This window comes from Agrilus planipennis, unplaced genomic scaffold (genome assembly GCF_000699045.2).
Source record: "Agrilus planipennis isolate EAB-ADULT unplaced genomic scaffold, Apla_2.0 scaffold17, whole genome shotgun sequence".
NCBI lineage: Eukaryota > Metazoa > Arthropoda > Insecta > Coleoptera > Buprestidae > Agrilus > Agrilus planipennis.
Genome location: NW_020439021.1, coordinates 2,282,508 through 2,305,889, shown reverse-complemented (window position 1 = coordinate 2,305,889; position 23,382 = coordinate 2,282,508). Strand labels below are relative to the sequence as shown.

General features: G+C 31.8%; 2 protein-coding genes across 2 annotated transcripts in view; one reads left to right on the top strand and one right to left on the bottom strand.

The window, feature by feature from the left end:
* The window catches only part of LOC108744326 (2',5'-phosphodiesterase 12-like), an 83,649-nt gene that overhangs the window by 12,931 nt on the left and 47,336 nt on the right, over window positions 1-23,382 (bottom strand). The gene's annotated exons all lie outside the window — the stretch shown is intronic.
* LOC108744401 (ras-related and estrogen-regulated growth inhibitor-like protein) lies at window positions 706-23,380 on the top strand. The gene is made up of 5 exons (XM_018480144.2): window positions 706-920; window positions 6,519-6,597; window positions 9,047-9,103; window positions 21,731-21,999; window positions 22,179-23,380. The coding sequence occupies exons 1-5, from the start codon at window positions 918-920 to the stop codon at window positions 22,500-22,502; spliced, it is 732 nt and encodes a 243-aa protein (XP_018335646.1). The 5' UTR covers window positions 706-917; the 3' UTR covers window positions 22,503-23,380.

The following is a 23,382-nucleotide window of genomic DNA, read 5'->3' as shown; positions in this document are numbered from 1 at the left end:
TTTATCGGCATTTTTTTCTTTTTATGAGGGCATGATAGGAAGATCAGTTCATTATAAGGTCATCAATCTTAAGACTGGTTGGACACGTACCTCCACTCTTTCCTATCCTGAGCTAATCTTCGCATTTCCCTGAAACTAGAACATTCCACATCCTTAACTCTTTGTGAACAGTAATCAATCTAGGTCTACGTCTACTCCTCTTAACTCCTGTTTCTGTCTCTAATATGTCTCTGACTAAATATTCATGGCTGAGAAGGTGTCTTACCAACCTATCTCGTCTAATTCTTATTGAAAGATCAGGTACTTCTTTGAAAATTGTCGTAAACTAACCGAAGTCTCAAAATCTTTTGAACAAAGTGTATACTCCTCAATAGCTTTCAATCGAATTTATTACACTTTTAATTACGAACGCATTAGCCGTGTGACCGATCATACCGCAGTCTTTTTTCTTTTTGATATACGTGGTACTGGTACATGTACCACTTGTCTACGCAAATATAACTTCTTAAGTGCTATTAAGTACTTATGCAGACTGGTTAATCATTCCTTCCAAAGATTAGGGATTTACCCGTTTGAATATTGCGAATTTTAATAACTTTTTAGCGGTACTGTACGCGTGTATCACAGAGGCCGTTATCCGTCTCCATGGATATGAAGGAGCAGAATCCGTATATAATAAGACTTGGCGTCGCGACGCCGGTTCATTGAGTGGACGCGTCTTGCACGAATACGAACTCGGTTCCTTAGTGCTTGAGAATAGACATTTGATCCAAGAGTTATTTTTGTTTAATTAGATTCCTTAAAGTCCAGTGTTGAAAGTTTGAAAAAGCGCAATTAACTACGTACATTCTTTCATCAAAAATTGGAGCATAACACATTTCAAGTGGTCGTTTCTCTCTGTTTCAACGTTTAAATTAATGGTAAGTTATTTATTTAGTTATAATTTTTTTTTGATATTGTCGTTTTCATGTAATTTCAAAGTGTCTTTGTCAATCTGCAAAAGAAATTTGAATCTTTTTTCAATGGGATTTATCTTGAAGTCTTTCATTTTCTATATCATCAAGAGTTCAATAACCTACATAATAATTAATTAAAAAACAAATTAAAGTGAACACATAGCCTTCATCAGAGGTAAAAGGTAAAGAAATATATACGATCTTACTTTTAGTATTTAAACCTACCATCGTCATCATCACTATCGTTAAATAAATCCTAAAGTATTTTATATTGTACTTTAACAATTCATATATAAGAAAATAACACTTTTGTGATGGAAGCTACACGTGATATTTCCGCTTCTTATGGCATAATGTAAAATGCAAATTTGTCCTTTAACTTACAATTTCTAAAAGTAAAATAAAACACTTATATTCGAGCCTAATATTTATGTGCGTTTGTACAGATATTATTTTTCAATATTAAAAAATAATGACCAAATAAACTAATTCCTTCATTTATTTTTTCTTATGTTGTCGATTATAAACACGTATTATAAAGTTATTATTAGTCAGATAGTTTCAGGCAATGTTATTGATAATTGTAATAAATAAATTGTTTTACATTGTAAGCATAAAGTGAATTTGTTTATATTTATTTTCCTTCGGTGTTTAATATAAATAAAACAATTTTTAATTAGTTGTCATTATTTTAAATGCAAAATAATTATTTATTTTACTTAGAAATTTCAATTGAATTCTATTAAATTCAAAAATAAGGTTTATTAAAAATAGTGATACTTATATATACACATATTTTCGATAATTTATATTTTATGAAAGTAAAAAGAATTAGCTATGTAGGTATTTAATGAAAAGTTAAATGCAACAAGTTTTCTTTTAATTGCAACTAAAATGTTCTGATTTGTTTTAGCCTTAAATGATTATTCGATATGAGTAAACTTTCGTACTTAAAAAAAACATTTTCACCTCGAGCTCCCCTTTTCAGATACTTTCACTTTTTTAAAAATTTTTTTCCTGTGCCAAATACAAAGTTTTGTTTTTGATTTTGTTTGGGTTTGTGTTTCCTCTTGTTTGTTTAGGTTTTTTAACATGTAATAGTAATTCAGTACCTGCAATTAACACACATATTTTTTCCTTCCTGTACTTAATAGCACTGTGATGGTTCTGTCCAATTATACACCTCATTATTTTTCATGTACTTCTCATTTTTTCTATAAGAATTGGTAATCTTGACGTCTTTGACTACAAGACTTCCTATGACGAGTGTACAGAATGGATCGATTCATAAATCATCATTTTATTCATATATTCTTTGCAACAGGTATGGAAAAACACGTAAAATTAATGTAAGTCAATCTTTTAGTAAAAAAAAAAAAATTAATAATTCCTTAAATACGTAGTGGCACTAAAACCCAGCGCTCCGAGTTCGATCACATCTATTGATTAAAGGATTGTACGTTTTCAAGTAATGGTTTTGTTAATTTAGTAAACATAATTTAACTATACTTACTAGGTACCCATACCTTTCATTTTTCATTTTTCTCATTTCATTGCGATAAACCATTTAAATATAGAAATCACTAAATTTCTTGTTATTATTGTTTTAGAAGTTAAGTTCTACATTCGTCGTTGTAATTGAAACATTTTTGATTAAAAACGTAGAATGTTATAAATGATTAAAAGATGTAAGATCTGTTCTAATAATAATAATAATAGTGGAAAATGTACTAGGTATATTTCATTACTTTAGCTGTTTTTAATCGACTGCATCCAAAACGAAAAATTTTCAGATTTAAATGTTTTATATCAAAGAAAGTAAAAATAAAAATGGCTAATTATTTGTCATCTTTCCTGCTTCGTTATAAGGTTGATTAAGAGGGTTGAATTTTTGGGATATATATTTTCTATTTAATAGTTTTAGTATCTAGTTTAACAAGAAATTAGTAGCAGCCAATTTTCAACAAGAAATTAATAGACACTTAAGTACTGATACTTGTTACACATATAGATTTTTCATCATACATATAAATATAGATCTAATTGTATGTACTTATAATATGTTCACACTATATTTCGAAAGTTACGAAGAAAATTCATATGCAAATAACTACAATAAAAACAGATTTTTATATTATACGAGGGTGGATTGATAAGTTTCCGGCCTGACCAAGAAAAACAAGGTTTTTAAAAATTTTTTTTTTTTATTTCTCAACATAATCTCCTCCAAGGCTGATACATTTCTCATAGCGGTGTTCCAGTCTATTAATGCCATCTCTATAGACTGATTCGTCAAGCTCCTCAAAATAACCATTTACAGCTTCGATTACTTCTTCNATAACGTATATTAGAACTAAATATTTGTTTATGTACTAGTTCTTCCCCCCTATCAATCACTTGAAACAGTTAGCACCATTGCTTCAGGTGGTCGAAATTCATTTTTCTGAACAATTTGTTTAATCACTTTCTTTGTGTTAAAAATTGTTTGAAAAATTAAATTTAATGGATTTGTTTGAAAATAGGTATGCAACATATCGTACACTGCAGCATAAGATGTTGCTGATATTAACTACGTAATACTAGTTTACCCTGTGCTGTCAGCACTCATAATTTCTTTTATATACAATACTAGTTTAGGAGTCTATCGCGGACAAGCAACGTGGCACGTAATTTATATATATTAAGATTATACGTGTTATTAATTAAAACTGCCTTACACATTTAACAACCACGATATTTTGTTTTTAATTATCAAATATCAACTACCCGAATGAGTCCATTAAATAAATCATTTCCATGCACATTTTCATTTGTATGTAATTATTATTTCATAATTTCACCATTTTTTTATGATTGAAAGTTGATAAAATTACTAGCATAAATGTTCGTTTGACGTTTGTCTGCAGTAGAAGCTACAAAAGTTTAATCGAGTGATGTTTCATATCGTTAATTATCTGTATTAAAGGTCAGGAGTGAATGAACGTTTTTTTTTTGTCTAATCTTAATCACTGAGGCAGGCTTTAAATTTGATGAATCAAATGTTTCCTATTAAAGAGCGAATATAAAGATATGAGATGAAAAATTAGAACTGACCGATTTTAGTTATCTAGGAAGTCAGATAAGTCAGGACGGAAGGAGTAGTAGGGATATAAAACAGAGGATAGCGCAGGGTCGAGTCGGTTTCAATAAAAAGAAGTCACTTCTATGCTCGCAAACGGTTAATTTAGAAATTCGAAAAAGGTTGTTAAAGGTGTATGTTTGAAGCACGGCGCTGTACGGGTGCGAACCTTGGACAGTGGGCGCAGCGGAAAGAAACGTTCGAAATATTGTGTTACGGGCGAATGATGGATAGAGAAGATTAGAAATGAAGAGGTATTAGAAAGACTAGGAGACCACACGACTCTATGAAAGCCAATAATAAATAAGCGAAATAGGTTAGTAGGATACTTTTTGAGGCATGAACGGCTAGTCAGATACTTATTAGAGGCAGAAACGGAAGTTAAGAGTTATAATAAAGTGCACCTTATATATTAATTATTTCCTATAGGAAATGAGATTCTGGCAAATTTTTGCTTGAATTTACCTAACCTGACCTAACCTGGAAATTATCGGCGAATTAAAGGCGCAAGTATTCTAATTATTCCTCAATAAAAGAGAAATCCATACATTTTTCTAAGGTTTCATTTTGATGTCCGATGACAGCATGACAGCCTCGCCATTTTTGAAAAATTAAAGAAAAGATTGTTTTCAATTCGTAAAACTTGTTATCATCAAAAAGGGAACTGGTGCATTAATAGGTATAGGCGAAATAATAAATCTAAAATAATTATATAAGCTTTATTGAAACCTAATGTTATTTTGTACATTTCAAAACTTATTATTAACTTACTTAGGGTTACCAACTAGAAATTTTAAAATGTCCGGAGATCGTTCGAATGGTCTGGAGTCATTCATTTAATAAATATATAAATGTACCTACAAAAAAAAGCCTATTCGTTTTGGGTAGTTAAAAAATAATCAACTATTAGATTAATTAATTAATTTATTTGAATATTTTAAATAGTACAAACTCAAGTATTCAAAATAATAGTAGTATAGTAACTACATCGTGGGTGACATTTAATAAGAGCACTGCCAATAAAGGAACAATAAAAAATCACAAAAACTGGAGAGTTGGTAATCCTAAAAGCAGCCTACATTTCTAACTAAGTATTCACAAACAGTAATTTAATATCTATCTTCGCCCTTCTTAACTGTTTTTGTAATTGTTTTTGTTCCTAACTAGCCCTTTATGATTGAGAAAATGTCCTTTAGTCGGGACGATCAAAATTGGCAAAGTCCGCAATAAATTATCTGTAAGAATGGACGTATGTATCTTCTTCATTGTTTCCACTTAGGAATGCAGTCATTTGATATATTTTGAACATGCCCTTGTTAAGTTAGCAAATGCTTAATGAGTGGTACAGACAAAGTGAAAAGAGATAACCGAATAATAATAAGCGGTGCAGCGGTTAGAGGTTGCTTGTGTCCGCTGCAATTCCTATCTAGCATCCCTTTTCATTGATTACGATATTCCCTACAACGTCTGCAGTGTGTAAAAGAACGCGTTCTATTAGCAACCGCTCTACTCTAGTTAGTAAGTTGAAAGAAGAAAGTAAATGTGACAGTTTTATTGCAGACTATGCCAATTTTGAACGTCCCAACTATACCAACCGGTCCTGCATATTTCTTTCTATATTCTTTCTAATACTTTCTCAATTCTACCCTTTTCTATATACGACATTTTCAACATCCTCCTATAACACCACATCTCAAGGTCGAAACAAATCGTCAAGTTTTTAAAATTTGTCGAAACATTTTCCGTTTTCTTACTTTTGCAAAGGCTAAGTATTCAAAACTGTGCTACCTTCACGAAGCGTTGCTAAACTTGGAAAACAATTTGAAATGACCAGAGTTGCTAAAATAATGCAATTTAATCAACAAATTGATGACGTTAATGACAAATCAGCGTATGTAAGACTTTTTACTTTATTGTTTCAATGATTTTCGTTGATGACGTAAATTTAATTGGAGATTAATGAGATGAGGCACATTAAAATGCAGAACGCAAAGTAGATACATAAATATGATATATCAACGTTGTATATTATGCTCTTCGTGACGATACGATTAAAAAAGAAAGGGGATAATTTTCATTACCAATCGTCGTAGAAATTCGTACAGTTACCTTGACGACAATCGTGCGACGAGTTATTCGTTGTTCGTGTGTATCTACGTAGTGGGTGCGCATACCACGAAAGAATTGTTGGCAAACAGTTTTGTGCGTGTACGTATTCGTACGTAATAAATTTTCAAACTGGCGCCAACAGTCACCAATACTTTGTTATATTTCTGGAATTATTAAGGCGTCCAGTTTGTCCAGGATCGGCATGTTTACATTCTTTTGGTGTCGTCGTTTTCGAAAATGCACTTAACAATTTTTAATAATACTCGAGGCAACTTGCACGTATTTGTACTTTTTCCAATTTATTTACTATAACTGCGATCTTCTTTTATTTGCAGAAAATGAAAACCGACGACAGGAGCAACGTGCCAAAAGTTCGGATTGCTATAATTGGGATGTCAAATGTTGGCAAGTCCGGTAAGTGTGCCGTGCTAAATCGCTTACGATTGTTATTGTTATTATTAACATCAATTGCTGGTCAGTTTGGGCTATTAAGTTTTATCGGCACTAGGGTTCTGTAGCCAAATAGTAAAAACCAAAATCTTGTTACGCACTTTCGTGATGTTTAGGGACACACTCTCGTAGTACCTAATTTTTTTTGTGAACCCTTAGGACAATTTTTTTGCACTATTTATTTAACAATTTTTTAAGATACCCACAGTGGAACTTGGTTGTAACCACATCGGTTATAACGACAGCTCTCATGTAATGCCGTTTTTTTAGTTGTTGCAAAATGTGTTCCCGAAACTGTTTAGTTTGTGTCTCGTATCTGCAAATTTTCGTTTATAACGATAATCGGTTATTACGTCAAAAACAGAGTGACGCTGTAGCCAAGAAAATCAATGGCGAGCGAAACTTAATTCTTCTCTCATTTAGGACTTTCGGTTGACACGCTTCTTCTCTTGAACGACTTTACTTATATAGTTCAAATTTGGCACAATGTTTATGCACAGTCAGGAGCAGATTTGTAAAAAATAGTTTTTAAAATCAAACAAACCATGAAGGAATAAACACCAGAAAAAGTTTTGGTAAATGTCTAGATGATGGCCCTCACCCCCAAAGGGGGTGGGTTGGATCGAAAGAGGAGGTTTCCCCCACCACTGTACCATAAAAAGTTCATGGCGGTCTCACCCCCATAAAAAGTTATGGGGGTTAGGTGAGGGTGGGGATAGGGGGGATCGAAGTCACCTAAGTTAAACCCTATAAAAAAATTGCGGTGGTCTCACCCCCATAAAAAGTTATGGGGGTTGAAAGTTGATTATTTTGACAATTTTCATACACTATAATTCAAATAAAATTCAATAAAAAAAATATTTTCAAGCGGGTGGAGGTGGGGGATCGAAAGAGGGTGGTCACTTGAACAAAACCCGATAACCTAACCTAACCTATTGATAAAGATATTTAAATAATGTTTTATATAACTTTCTCAATATTTTTATGTATTTTTCCATTAGTTTTACCTTTGAATATTGTTTAAGAATGACTATATAAATATTTACATGCTTAGAAATGTATAAAAATTGGTATATTTATTAACTTTAAACCCCTATAACTTTTTATGGGGGTGAGACCGCCACGAAATTTTTATGGCACAGTGGTGGGGGAGACCATACAGACCTTTGCCAAAATTTTCGAATTTGGCGCTAAAATGACCATCTTAAGACTGTCTATAGCCCAAAAAAATAAAATCACAATTCAGACATACCTACCATCGAGGAATAATCGGCAAAAATTATTTGATATTACCGGTCCGACGATTCGGTACGTGTTATGGTAGATACTGCTTCGCCCAATTCGCGATTAAGTGAGAATGTGAAAAAAAATATTTGCCGCCCTTTACCATGACACCTTGTAAGTCATTAGCGTGCTATTCCAGAGATATGGGATGGTGGAATTTTTAAGTAGGACTCTTCAGAAAACTGTGTTAAACTAATGAAAAAGTCATATCCAAAATTTTACTTATTGTACATTGAACAATAGAATCAACTTGGGAATCCCCTAAAACGTAGTGTTGTAGGATAATAGGGTACTCCTCAAAAAATATTATACTACCTACATACAAACTATCGGGAATGATCTTTACAATTTTCCGCATCGAATTCACGAAATAGCTTTTTCTCTGGTAGTGAATAATTCGTGACGAATATTCTTCGGCGCGAATTTTAAAGCAGGGGCAGGAACTGTTACCAACCTTAACATAACAGATGAAAAAGTCCGGAAATGCCTTGACCAACTACAAAAAGTAAGCCGGATAAATGGACGGATCCGATCATATCCGATCGGAAGTAACTGCTACTGTCAATGTGGGAAGGAAACAAACAAAATCAAAGGATTACCAGTTGAGAAATGTGAAATGTATTCTCAACTTAAAAGTTGTCAAAAATCTTCATATTTCGGGTGCTCAAAACAGTTGGTTCCTTTTTTCCTGTTTTTCTTACTGCTTGGATTGACTTGGCATCATTGTTCAATTTAAACGCTTCATTTTCAAAATGTTAAGCTTCGAAATTATTTAGAATGTGGTCTTCGCCTTTGCCGTTTGCAATCAAAACCTGCCGAAAAACTGAAAAATCTTGTATCTATCCTCACAAGTACGTAGAAGTATTAATCTCGAATTTAAGAAATTTCTAGAATTTGAAAATTGCTCTTTCACTCACACCATAATGTGGAGTATGCTCTTTCAAAAAGAAATGTTGCTACAATTATCACTTATAATTTAAAGGCTCTGTTTCCAAAAAATTGAGCTTCGATGTTGTAGTCAGTACATCGCTCAACTAATTGGTTATGTAACCCTATTTCGCATGCTTCTGGCCGCTTTGCATTTTTTCTTAATATTTCAATTTCATTTGTTCTTTTTCTTTTATTTCAGCTCTTACCGTCCGATACTTAACGAGACGCTACATTGGAGAATACAGAAGTAACACTGGTAAGTTGAAAGGCACTTTCAATTCTGCTAAAAAGAAAAACGTAATTTTTAAGGTTTCGAAGCAATTAAACAAAACGAAACCGTCACAGTAACCATTTACACCCATCAGTACCCGTCTATTATACCCTTGTAGTTTCTTTAGTCTCTAGACTTATGTTCTATGCCTCAGATTGATTTTTTTCAAGTGCTTCCTTTTCTTATTTTCTCAGAAAAGAGGGTAGGTACTATTAGAAAGCAAATAGAAAATGGATTTAAGGTTTCATTGTTAAAGAAATGCAAAATGTTCTCTGAACAGTCTATGGATGCATTGTTTGTGACAAATGATCCTTTATCAATATAAAAGGATACATGTCAAACCCTAGTTCTACACTGGTATAATCAAATATTTTACAACTTAATTGACGTTTTAAGACTTTTCATGAATCGTGGAATTAAATCTCAGTGCAATAAAGAACATTGGTATGCTAACAGTAGATAAAACATATGCTCTAATTACTGTAAGGTAATTCATTAACGGCTTTATTCGTTAATTTTACTAGTTCTTCCCCCCTATCAGTTACTGTGAGCTCGAAACTGTTAGCACCACTGCTTCGAGTGGTCTGAACAATTTGTTTAATCACTTTATTAAATTAAATTACAAATTATTTGAAAAATTAAATTTAAACCAATTTGTTTGTAAATAGGTATGCAACACATCGTACACTTCAGCGTAAGAAATTGCTGAAACTAATTTTCATTTACGTAATACTACACTTTGCCCTGTTCAGACAGCACTCATAGTTTCTTTTATTTATATATAATATTCCAAGTATTTACAATTTCGCAGATGTCTACCTTGTTTGATTCTACCTGTTGATACATTACGTTATGCCACTAGATTTGGCGCCACAATTCTTCAACAGACTTTCAATAAGCAGATTTAAGTTTTTTTTATATCTGCGAAGTGGAAAGGACGTAACATAAAAATAAATTTAATAAAACTGACACGACAGTACACCCACTGTTCAAATTTATCGATAGATACGTATATTTTCGCCAAAAACACACAGACGTCGTTTCTGTAAAGTTTTGCGATACAAAATTGATTTTATAATAGTTATAGACGTTTCAAACGGTTTTATAACGGCTATAATTTGTAAAATTATTTAAAATCGTGCGGAAGAAACAATGAAGGTAGTTAATTGACCTTTCTGTAAGAAAAGTTGTTAATTTAAAATTTGTGCTGTGCAGCTGCAGTACATAGATAGACTATATAGAAATAATTAATAAAAAGTCACCCCATTTTAGAATTGATAACAATATATTAAACTTGTTAAACATTGAATATGCTGGAAAAATTTGTTTTCAACGCTGATTGATAAAACAACTAACTAATGTTAAGATGGATTACTAATAACAAAGTTAATACATATACCATTTTAATGACCAATAATTACTGAAGATCAGCCTGAAGACATGTACGAGTATAGCTACTTTCTGTTAAGTAAAAAAATGTTTATTTAGTTGTCTAAAATTAAAAGTATCCACTGCCGAATATCTACTAGTTTATATCGTATTTGATATTAACTTGTGTTAACGAAAGTTGTATTATGACATCTACTTTACGAGTAATTTTAAAACGATTATACAATGTTGAAAATTCTAGGACGCCACTGCATTCTATGAATAGCCTTCGGAATGTTTTCGCACCTTTTTTTCTATTTTTAAAAACGACTGACGATGATTTACTGCAGTCCGACAGAAATTAAAGAAATCAAACTTTACCTTTTATCTGAAAAAACTGGATGATCATCAAAGAAATTTGTTATATGACATATATACGATGAATTTATCGTATATTACGTTATAGTAATATAGAAAATTATAGATACAAACGTTTGTATTTCGGTAAATATTCTACATTATATTTTCTATATTGCGTTTCTTGTGAATAAAATTAAAATAAACTGAAATTCGAAAAAGAAAATGTTCGGAGAGCGGCGCTGTACGGGTGCGAAACATGGACAGTGGGCGCGGCGGAAAAGAAAATTTAAAAGCGTTCGAAATGTGGCGTTACAGGCGAATAATGAGGATACCGTGGATAGAGAAGGTTAGAAATGAAGAGATATTAGAAAGAATAAGAGAACAGAAGACTCTGGAAGTCAATAAAAAATTTGCGAGATAGGTTAGGAGGACATCTTCTCAGGCATGAAAGTCTAGTCAGAGACATATTAGAGGCAGAAACAGGAGTTCAGAGGAGTAGAGGTAGACCTAGATTAGATTACTGTTCACAAATAGTTAAGGATGTGGGTTGTTCTAGTTTTAGGGAAATGTGAAGATTGACTTAGGATAGGAAAAAGTGGAGGTGGGTGTCCAACCAGTCTTAGGACTGACGATCTTACGATGATGATGAAGTTGAATGAAAATGTTCAAGAATGCTAAAAAGACTACGTTCTTCTAGGCAGGGGTCGTCAATTAATCTTAGGAAGAGTCCGGATTTTTTTGAAAATCTTTGTCGACGTAAAAAAAAACAGATTTCCTATTCCAGAAAATGATAAAGGTGGCACCCTAAGTTCTACCATAATTTGTTATCAATCATCATAATTAATTAAATAATTTTTCGTGATTCAGTTTTTGACCTTCTGCGGTCTGAACCTGGACCACAGTCCGCCAGTTCCCGACCATTGTTTTAGGAGATTCTAATGATAAAATCATGATAGAGTATGAGTAGACCATGTAGGGGGGGGGGGTCAGAAAGAGGATAATAAGGTGGAACATCTCTCAGTGACTTTGTATATATTACATTCGCGAACATGGTAGTAAAACTTGAAGAAGTGCAAAAAAATCTAATTTTGTTACAGAAAAGTAAAGTTTGATTTTGTTTATTATTATGCAGATGAGTATTATCGATTAATTTTATACTTTCATTACGTCTATTTATCAAACGATTGATTGTTATAATTTTATCAGCATGAATATTTTTAAAAAAAGTTTGGAAATCAGCGCAAATTCCACATTAATCTTTACATTTTGGACTCTTGGCAAAAACGTTCTGCTGCAAGTTTTCAAATGTCGTAGGTACGAAAATGTCTGCGGTGAGCATACATATATGCGTTGCCAGTTCATTAATAAATAATATTGATACGTTGAACGCCAAAATTTGCAACGGTACAAATAACAGAACCGCCGCAAAGTGTTCGTAGGATTATGAGATAATCCTAACAATTTAAAAATACGCACATATAGAGTTATAGAGAACCGTCTGACGAATCGGTATGAAATGTTGAATTATGCTAAGAGTTAAATTTAAATTTTACAATTTTTAAATTAATGTTCTAAAATCATATTATTCCAAATAAAATTTATTAATATTATTATTTCTGTTATTTGCAGTTTTAGTTTTGTTATTGGTTTACTGAGTTTATTTACAAAACTATACTGGCGTCTAAATAATTTGCCAGCTAATCATAATTTTCTTTTTAGCGAAATTTTTGTTTCGATTTAAAGAACTAACCTTGAGATATAAAAACTGCTAGGATACATGTAGATTTTGTGTACATTGTACAGATTGGGTCTGTAATTATGAAACACTGACATTTCATAGGGGTTAATATCAAATATTAATGTGAAAATTAATTTTTAATTTTCATCCCACTGCAAACTACCTCAAGTTAATGAGGGAAAAATTTGTTGCTGTTGTCACACCCTTGCCGGGAATAGAACCCGGGACCTTCGGCTTTACGCACCAATGCTACGGGTTCGATTCCAGGCAAGGGTGTGACAACAGCAACAAATTTTTCCCTCATTAACTTGGGGTAGTTTGTAGTGGGATTGAAAATTAAAAATGAATTTTCACATTAATATAGGGTCAATATCGTGGAATCGGTAGGTATATGTATTATTAGGATACGATAGGGGAAAGAAAAAACTGTTCAAAAAGATTATTGTACGAGGGTGGATTGATAAGTTTCCGGCCTAACCAAGAGATGACGCCACTAGGCCTACCTTGAGGTGACATTCTATAGTACCATCCTTGGATAGCTTGTAGCTATAGTTTCAGCCCGATCTCCTTGCTAGTGTAGGTTTGACAGCACGCTGAACAAGACGCCTCTGTGGTTTTCGTAAAAATGGAAAAGCAGGAAAATCGTGCTGTCATCAAATACTTTTATTTGAAGGGGTTAACGCCGAAGGAAATTAAAAAAGAGATGGACTCAACACTGGGGACATCCTCCCCGTCATATTCAACCGTTAAGCAGTGGGTTTCCGAGTTTAAAAAGGGTCGTGTGAGCACCTCTGATGGGCCTCGCTCAGGACGCCCCGTTGAGGTCACAACTCCAGATATGATCGAAAAAATTCATCAAATAGTGCTGGGAGACCGCAGATTGAAAGTGCGTGAGATAGCTGAGACCTGTAAGATGTCATATGAACGTGTGCAACATATTTTGCACCAACATTTGCATATGGAAAAGCTCTGTGCAAGATGGGTGCCGCGTTTGCTAACAGTCGACCAAAAATTGATTCGAAAAAACATTTCTACCGCAAATTTGTCATTGTATAAGCGTAATCCAAGCGAATTTTTGCGTCGATTCGTAACCGTTGACGAAACGTGGGTCCACCACTACACTCCTGAAACCAAAGAACAGTCTAAACAGTGGATTGGACCAGGGGAACCAACTCCAAAGAAGGCAAAAACAATTTTTTCGGCGAACAAGGTTATGGCTACTGTTTTTTGGGATGCAAGAGGTATTATATACATTGATTACCTTGCAAAGGGTAATACTATCACTGGTCAATACTACGCAGACTTATTGCAACGTTTGAGCCACGAGGTGAAAATTAAACGACCTCATCTGGCGAAGAAAAAAATCTTGTTTCATCACGATAACGCACCAGCGCACACGTCAATCGTTGCGACGGCTAAAATCAACGATCTAAAGTTTGAATTGATGCCGCACCCTCCTTACTCTCCAGACCTAGCCCCGAGTGACTATTTTCTGTTCCCTAATCTCAAAAAATGGCTTGGCGGTAAGAGATTTGCGGACAATGAAGAAGTAATCGAAGCTGTAAATGGTTATTTTGAGGAGCTTGACGAATCAGTCTATAGAGATGGCATTAATAGACTGGAACACCGCTATGAGAAATGTATCAGCCTTGGAGGAGATTATGTTGAGAAATAAAAAAAAAAAATTTTTAAAAACCTTGTTTTTCTTGGTCAGGCCGGAAACTTATCAATCCACCCTCGTATAACGGTTTTGTAGACATTTTGAAAAAATGAGGGCCCGAATTTATTTATGCTTTGGGTTGTTCATAAAATACGTACCTGCACTAATAATAAGGAGGGAGAGGGGTTGTTCGCGCTTCATTAATTTTATTTTAATGTTTTTCTTAATTTGACAGTTCTTAAATTTTTTTATTACGATAGAAAGTCATTCTCGTTACTTTTTTAATCGTTAAATCGTTTATGGGGGAGGGGGAGTAGTTTTTGAGACGTAATATTTGTTAGAGGGGTCGTTGAAAGTTTGACTTAGCGTGACGAAGGGGTAGAGAGGTGTCCCGAAAGGTGAAATTCTGAGTGACGTATTTTATGGGAAATCCGTACTTTTCAACTTTAAAGTCACTGATAAATAGTGCTTCGAATCTTTTGCAACCCCAATCTTTTGAAAATTCCATCCTCGGTAATAACATATATTAAACTGAACACCCTTTGCTTAATTATACGTCATTCATTTGGGTGAAAAATTCTGCATCAACCAAAACGTTGGCACAATTTAATGTATAGTATCTAAGAGATGTGCAAAATGGTTTTTCAAAAGTATTTAAATACGAAATGCAAATATTTTTTTGATTGGTTATATGAAATGGAAAATACAAAATATATTTCCCTTTTGTATTTTAAATGCTAAATGCAAAACACTTTTTTCAAATAAATACTTTTTGTAGTACCTATTTAAGTAATTTTCTACATTTACTTAAATGTAAAATATTTTTTAAGAAAACCTTGCAGACATTTTCTCATTTTTTAAATATAGTTTTTCTAGACTATTAGTTGTGCACTATACTTAATACCAGCTGCGAAGATTGAGTATGATTTATATTACTCTGTTTAAAGTGATCGAGATATAGTTTTTCTATCTTTATCTTATATAGTTTCTTGTTCAACAAATAATTCGTCTATATGCTTACTTATTTACCTTTCTCAACCATTTTAATTGGAAAAAAGACACTGATGCCAAAATAGTTTGTTTACCGTGAAAGATCAGAGCCAAAATAGGGTTGCAAATAATTTAATTGATGTAAAATCAACATCAATCATTTTATATCAAAATATTTACAACTCCACTTTGTTTCCGACTTTTTAGACATTGTAATAGGAGATAGAAATGGTATCCATAGTTTTTTTAGCTTTGAGTTCATCTAACAATTTTGGATTATAGTCATTTATTACCACACCTGAATATCTTGTAGTCTTCTGTTTTACACAGTTCGATATTGTTTTGCGGGCTGTTTTATCGTAATTCATAAAATTTCGTAGTTTCTTGCTAAAGGAACGAAAAGTGGTGATTTGACATGGACTATGAGACTGAGCCCGGAAAACAATATCGATCCAATATTTTAGATTATCCATTTCTAAGAAGTTTATAATTTAGACTCTCTTCAGTTAAAGAATTAGAAGGCATTCATGGAATGTCTCTTTGCCCCCTTTTTATGCTTCTAATACCTTCAATGGCCAAGATGAGCAACTTTCATTCATCATTTTATATAATGTTTGATCGGTGATACTAGCAAAACTTTTAAAAGCAAAAATGTATTTTGCATTTTACAAATAGAAAATACATTTGGAAAACTATTTTAAATAAAATACAAAATGTTTTTTAAAAAAACAGTATTTAAATGCAAGAAAAAAATAAGATTCTTTTTCTGTATTTGCATCTCTTTGTATTATCGTATAGTAGATATTGTGTATCTAACATATAAAAGTAATGTAAAACCACTTTTGTTGAAATGTGTTTTTTAGAATTCTAACATAAATGGTAAAATTGGGGCCTCTGCTCTTACTAGATTTAAAAATAAAATGAACAGAAAAATGGCTGTTATTAAAGGCCAGAAAACTCCATCAGCTTCAAATCATCATCATCATCATCATAACAAAATAAAAAACAAGGTTCCTGAATGGTATCGTAACAACAGGCAGATGTGTTTTTACCCAATTTTTAAAATAGTTTTTCTGTTTACGTATGAAATTTTATACAATTATTAATTTGCTTCTGGTTACTGGGGAGTAAATGTTTGTTTTTTGTTTCTGTTAAAATGATAATCGTCAATATTGTTATTTATAATGTTATTTTTTCATACATGTGCATATGACATGTGCCACGTTCGTAACCTTGATGTTTCAAATAATATAATCTATCTTGACCACTGCGAAAATTTGAGAAAATCCCAAAAATTAACATAAAATTTTTTGTTTTTAATCTAATAAATTACCTAATTTAGTAATTAACAATTAAGATAAGTCCTACAGTTTCAGCACACCTTAAATATACAAAATATAGACAGAAAAATAGCTGTACCTATTAGTAAAGACTGGAAAACTCTATCAGCTTCAAATTAACAAAACAAGCATCTTGAATGATATCATAACAACATGTTGCTACACGTAGTATGTGTTTTTGCCCAATTTTTAAAATAGTTTTCTTGTGTACGTTTTGAAACAACTAAATATACTTATACTTCTATTAGGTTTTTATTTGCTTCATGCTACTGGAATAAATTATCAAGTTGTTTTTTTTTTTATTTGAGAAGTAATGGTTGTTTTTAGTTTCTCTTTTAAAACCAAAATCGTCAATATAATTAATGTATTGATTTTCAATATCATCAGGGAAAATATATCTGATCTTTGTAGGGAGAAAAAGTGATGAGCAAACGCAAGGCCCAAACAAGACTAATATAGTCTTAATCTTTTGTTTTTGTTTTCGTAACCTCGCAGTTTCAAATCCATGTTTTCCTTTTAAAGTTCTGAGAAAGTCTCAAAATGAACATAAAATTATTTTCTCTTTTGTTTTTAATCGATCAAATTGGTTAATTTTGGAAAACCCTGCGCATTTCTTAATAAAGTTAAACATGATAAATGTAATGTTTACTTATCTACATTAGATTTTCATTGAATTATTTCATTTTAATTTGTAACTGCATTGGAATTTAAATAAAAATTTTATGAGATCTTTCTAATAAGTCTTGCTCTGGGTCTACTTATTGTTTATTTATTCTTGACGATGGTCTTGCGTGCGAGACCAAGGAAGTTTCCTTAAAGGAACTATAACTGCAGACGCGTATTTACCAAATTATCTAAATTTTTCAAGAAGATGTCAAAATACAGAATTGGTGGATTTATGCCATAATAAAGAAAACCTTTCAAAATATTCATTCTTTAGTATAATAATTTGGTTAGCATGTTTTGGATGTACTATCAAAAATATGTTACAAACAAAAGGCTGGTTGTTGTCGTCATAACCGTTTACTGCATAATTACCTTGAAAAAGCCCAAAACGGTTGAGCGAATGTTAAAAATAATTTCATCTAAAAGTTCTGATCTTTCAATTAAAAAGTATCGAAAAATCCTGGAAAAATAATGGACAATTGCAACCATACTATCTGATGCTTTAATTTTGTTGCAAGAAATGTAGTAATGGTGACATTTCGGAGATAATTTGTGCATTTTCTGTTCTTAATTTTAACAATAATAATTTTTTAATACCCATTATCAACCTAAGAAGTTTACTATGAAAGTCGGTCGAAGTGTATAAATTTCACTGATAAACCAGTGGATTGAAATGCCACTGTTTCACTCAGTGATTATTCACTGATTACCACTGGTATACTTTGCACTATATCAATCAGTGAATAGTCACTGATGATCAGTGCATACTCACTGATTTTTTTAAGAGAGTACAATTTTTAGTGGTAGGTACTTATACTTTTTGTAATTTTTGAGATCTACCACTTGTAACATCACATTTACCCTTTTACCCATTGAAGTGGCCGATTTTGTGATAATCCAATTACCAAAGTGCTTAACTGAATATTGCAGGTTCGCTCAATTGCAGCAGGTACTTATATAGATAATCATAAAGCAAGGAATTCTGTTTGTAATGACAAAGTAAACAATGACGGGTGGTGTGGGTTCGGGTTTATTTGTGGATTAGTGCGTAACTCGGATCTTCACTCATTAGAGTACTGAGCATTCATTCACTGAATATGCGGAAACAATGTAAGCAACTCTCTGTACATGCATAAGTGCGTGAGATTGTTATGCGTTAATTCGGGTCTTATTTTTAGACAATGATTAAATGCTTAAGAATTAAAGTTAAATTTTCCGTGACGTGAAGTTGTACTCAACTGAATAATGACGTTCCATGTTTAACAACTCAGTACCGTAGGTATAAAAAGGCAAAAGGACAAACCGGGATGATGCATCAAGTGGGCTATTTTCGTGAAACAATATTTAAAAATTCGCTTACATGCAATGTAATCATAATATTTCACTTACGAATGACCTCACAAAGTAATGTGGGTAGTGCCAGAAGCGTGCTAAGAAATTCGTCTGGGCGCGTTTTTTTAATTTCTATTAATTTTATGGAAGGAGTCACAGAGAGATTAACAATGTTTCAGTATCAATCGAAAAAAAGCAGAACCATAAGTGAGAAAATACGCAATAATAAAGCAGAAGAACATTATTTATCAGGATGGTTCTATAAATTGATTTGCAAAACCTCTTGGCAATTTCCCGTTTTTTACTATGTTAATCAAAGATGTGATTTATTTGAAATACTTGCATTTAAAATGCAAATACAAAATCAAAAATATCAATTTTTTTGAGAAAAGCATTTTGTATTTTATTTAAAATATTTTTCCAAGCTTATTTTCATTCCAAGAATGTCTTCTAATTTAATTTAATTCTTTAATATAAGTCTAAAAAATTCATGGAAATGGATAATCTAAAATATTGAATCGATATTGTTTTCCGAGTTCAGTGTCATGGTTCATGGAATTTTGAAGTTCCAAATTGATATCAGCACCTGCCAAATCATTACTTATCGTACCTCTAGCAAGGAACTACGAAATCTTATGAATTACTACAAAACAGTCCACATAACAATATCGAATTGATATACGCCAGCTGTGTACAACTGAAAGTAAAAATTCTGGAAAAATAAGTGTAATTTCTATTAGGTGAATATATTACCTTACCTGTATAACAGTTAGCACTAAACCTTAGTTCATACATTTATAAGCTTTGTCTTTTTACTTGTATTAAAAATTGTTTGGTAATTATTTATGTCACTGAAGAATCTATTTATTTTATTAAAAACATACGTATTAATCAAAAAGATCGACCAGTTACACCCCCAGCTCCACCCTTAATTACATTTGCGACGCTGTTGAGCACCGCGTACTTGTACGTATTTCTTGATTTCACCTTACGATGTCGTTGACATTATTTGTTATCTTTTCTTCAATATTGGTATTATTCCAAGTTTAATAGTTATTATTTTTTGAAGAGATGCGAGACATGTGCAAGTGCAGTTCTGGGAATATTTCACGTGGCACTTGAATGTGTCTGATTATCTTTAGCCACTGAAATAATAAAAATGTCTCTAAATAAATCACCCAAAGTATTTTGAAAGTATTTGCGGAGTGGATAAACATCCCGCACAAAGTCAATGTTATTGGTGCCTTCGAACGATTTTCATTTAAGAAGATTAACGATTGTAGGTATAGAAGCTCTAAACTAAATTACATATTTTGCTGTAGATATTAGACCATCATTAATCATTACAGTATTTGTTAATTCTTGAAATAAACTTCAGGATATTATTTGCTAACGATATGCGAGACTCAATGATTTTCCTTAAAACATCTCTGTTTGTCAGTCAAGTGGAATATGAATAGTGCAACAATAAACTAATATTTCGATATTTTTTAGTTTTCGGTACACATGGATACATGTTGGTACCTTTAGTTTGATACTATTCAGAACTAAACATACGCAATATTCTCGAAAAGCTCTCCCGTATGAGCTTGAATTTTTCCCCAAAAATTTCACAAAAATACAAGTATCCTTTTGGAGCCAATCATTCCGCACTCTTTTTTAACGAATAATGAACCTCCGACATATGCAAACGCTACTTCCTAAATGTTTTTAAGTGTATAGACCTAGGTATAGTTTCTCCATCATCTTGTACGAAATTTTAAAATTTAAGTATGCTAGATTATGAAATTTACTTTAACAATTCACAATCTTATAAACGATAAAATGCACCACTAGATAATCATGGTGATACAGGAAAATCAAAGCCAGATTTTCCACACAAACAAGTTTCCAAGTTAGAGATTCAAGATAGTCTAGGTTTTTAGGTTTCTAATTTCTAAACGTGTTTAGGGTGGACTTTCGTTTTTGATTTATTGTGAAACAAGATAAAATGCTCAATTACAATAAATAAAACACTTAAATCCTTGCAAAACGTTTAGTAATCTTATATGTTAAGTGTTATCCTCAGTTAGAGAAGAACTTGAAATTTAGGATTTTAGTATTTTATCTAATTTAGTTTCGATGGCTCGGGTTCGATTCCTGGTCAAAGCAAATCCTTTGGTCACTTTTTTAATTGCTGTCACAGAAACATACATAAATGATTTTTTTTATGCAAATAGCATACGTTTCGAACAATCTAAATTTCATTCGCTTCTGTTTATAATACTGAAGAAGTTTTGAACTAGACGACGTTCACGTATTAATATGTATATCAAACATTTACTCTCTTCGAAAATATATGTTTTTAAAAATTAGGCACAAAAAATAAGTAGGTATTGCTCCTTCCGTGTGTTTTGAAAGGTAACCAGATTTGTTAACATTCTTTTATTTCCATTCTAAATTCATTGCTAAATTTAAACGATTTTCCTGTTTGTATAGGTGCTGTGGGTGGATTTCTGTTTGTGTCACTGTTAAGTTTCATCAACTCGTGATCGATAAAATATGCACCTTATTCTATTTTTCGATTCGTATAATCTTATTTATTCGTATTTTAATGTGTTTTCGTGTTTTTATAACAACGTATGTGGTAGATTTTCATAATTTTGATTTGTCGTTCAGTTCAGTTTTGTTTTGTCAGCTGGAGTGAGAAAGATCGGGAAATTACTTTCTTTTAATCCGATATTGGAAAACTTTCATTTGAAATAATTCATCAACGAATAATAATAATAATAACACTTTCATTTCAAAGAGTACCCCACTGCTCGAAATAATTTTGAAAATAAGGAAATTGTATTTTTAGAAGAATCAGTTCATCGTTTCGCCTTAATTTCAATAAATCAATAGGAAGTTTATTATTAGTTTTTATATTTAATTTTAGCGTTTTAGTGAAATGTTTTCTTTTCTCATAAGAAACAGTTCTCAAAATAAATTAAAAATAGAATAGAGGCAATCTGAAAAAATTAATAAGTTAGTTTAACTTCTTCCTTCAATTACACTGAAGAGCAAAAAATATAAAATCAAAAATATAAACGAATTAAAAAAAAAAATAAATAGATTAAGAAAATTTTACCACTTATTGTTAATAAAAAAAAGATTAACTTTATATTTTTTTGTTCCAGATTTACTGTATAAACAAACTTTATCAATAAACAACACATTAGTTGATGTTGAAATAGTGGACGTTTGTTGCACATCCAACAACATAGAGCAATTTCCAGAAGAACCCATTTACTGGGCTGATGCATGCGTTGTAGTATACGATGTTACATCAAAAAGTTCCCTAACGTACGCAATAGATCTCCTGAAAACAGTTCACAAATTGAGGAGTCAAAATCCAATGCCAACCGTCTTAATTGGAAACAAGGCCGATTTAGAACATCTTAGAGAGGTAAAAATTAATGCTTTTACAATTGTTTTGAGTTAATGAAATTTCAACCGATTCGTTTGTATCTGCATTCAATCAAAATTCAATTTTAATTATTACATCAACTTATGTGTATAGTTGTTTTAAATAGATATTTATTGAAAAAATAAAATAAAATTAAAAAACAATGTCTTTTTATTCAGGTGGAAGAAATAGAAGGAAGAACAGCCGCCATCCAGAATAATTGCAGTCAATTTTTAGAAGTATCAGTTGCAGAGAATAGCTTATCAATTTACAGCGTGTTTGATCTTCTTATCAACGAGTGCCGTTCAACAGTTAGTAGTACCCAAAAGACTAGAAAATTTTCTGTGTCTAAGATGATTGGTACGCTGATTGGAAATAGTAATGGAAAAATATCGAATTCGCCCAGTAATGGGGGCACGGTAGTAGTTTGTCACAAGTCCGATTTATACAAGTCTCGGTTCTTAAAGAGAAGACAGAACTGCACAAAAACGGGGTCTTTATGATTTTCAAAAGGATACGCATTCGATCTTATTTTCTCAGTTGTATGAGAAAATTTAATAATTCTGTATAAAATTTGTGTAATGTGTAAGCAGGTATCTTGCTAAACAATTACATTTACTTTATCAATTATTATATTATTAGGAGGTACGTCCAGTTTTAATTGTATTTATCCGGTTGAAAACATTTCTTTGTATTTTTAATCTAAGCATATCCTATTTCTGTCATTTAAAATGTTTTACCGCGTTTTAAATTATGAGATTAATTCTATAAGAAAAGAAAATTAAACCGTTAGCTCATTTAGGAATGATATGTAAAGCAGGGGTATATACATATGTAAATATGTATATGGGTATATACATATGTAAATATCTGAATTAAATATGTAAATTTGACAATATTTAGACAAAAGGTTATTATCGAATATGCTTCTTATCGTTGTTTCGGATTTGTATTAATTTCTTAGAAGTCTAAAAATGAAACAGAAGTGGCGACGATTAACATTTACAAAATTTTATTGTATGGGAAAATGATAACAGTATGCAAAAGTCAAGTTTAATGTTTCCAAAGAAGTTTTTTATTCTTATTTTATTGCAATAGTTAAACAATTATTTTGGTGATTGAACTTGGTCATTTTTCATACTGTTATGGACTTTAGACCTTAATAGTTAAATATTGTCACTTTTAATACTTTTTAGGCCTAGATATTATTATTTTTAATTATGAAGACACATAATCATCATCTCTCCTACATTGTATACCAATTACTAATTAAGAAAATGAACTGTGATACTCAACAAAAGATTTTTATACAAGGTGGAACTACCAGTGTTGACTGTAGTTTAATGTGTAGCTTTTAAATAAAATCATTTTTTACATTTTACT

Coding starts and splice junctions, on each gene's coding strand:
- LOC108744401 (XM_018480144.2), top strand. Junction 9,104..21,730: donor AGAATACAGAAGTAACACTG/GTAAGTTGAAAG, acceptor TTTTTGTTCCAG/ATTTACTGTATAAACAAACT. Junction 22,000..22,178: donor ATTTAGAACATCTTAGAGAG/GTAAAAATTAAT, acceptor CTTTTTATTCAG/GTGGAAGAAATAGAAGGAAG.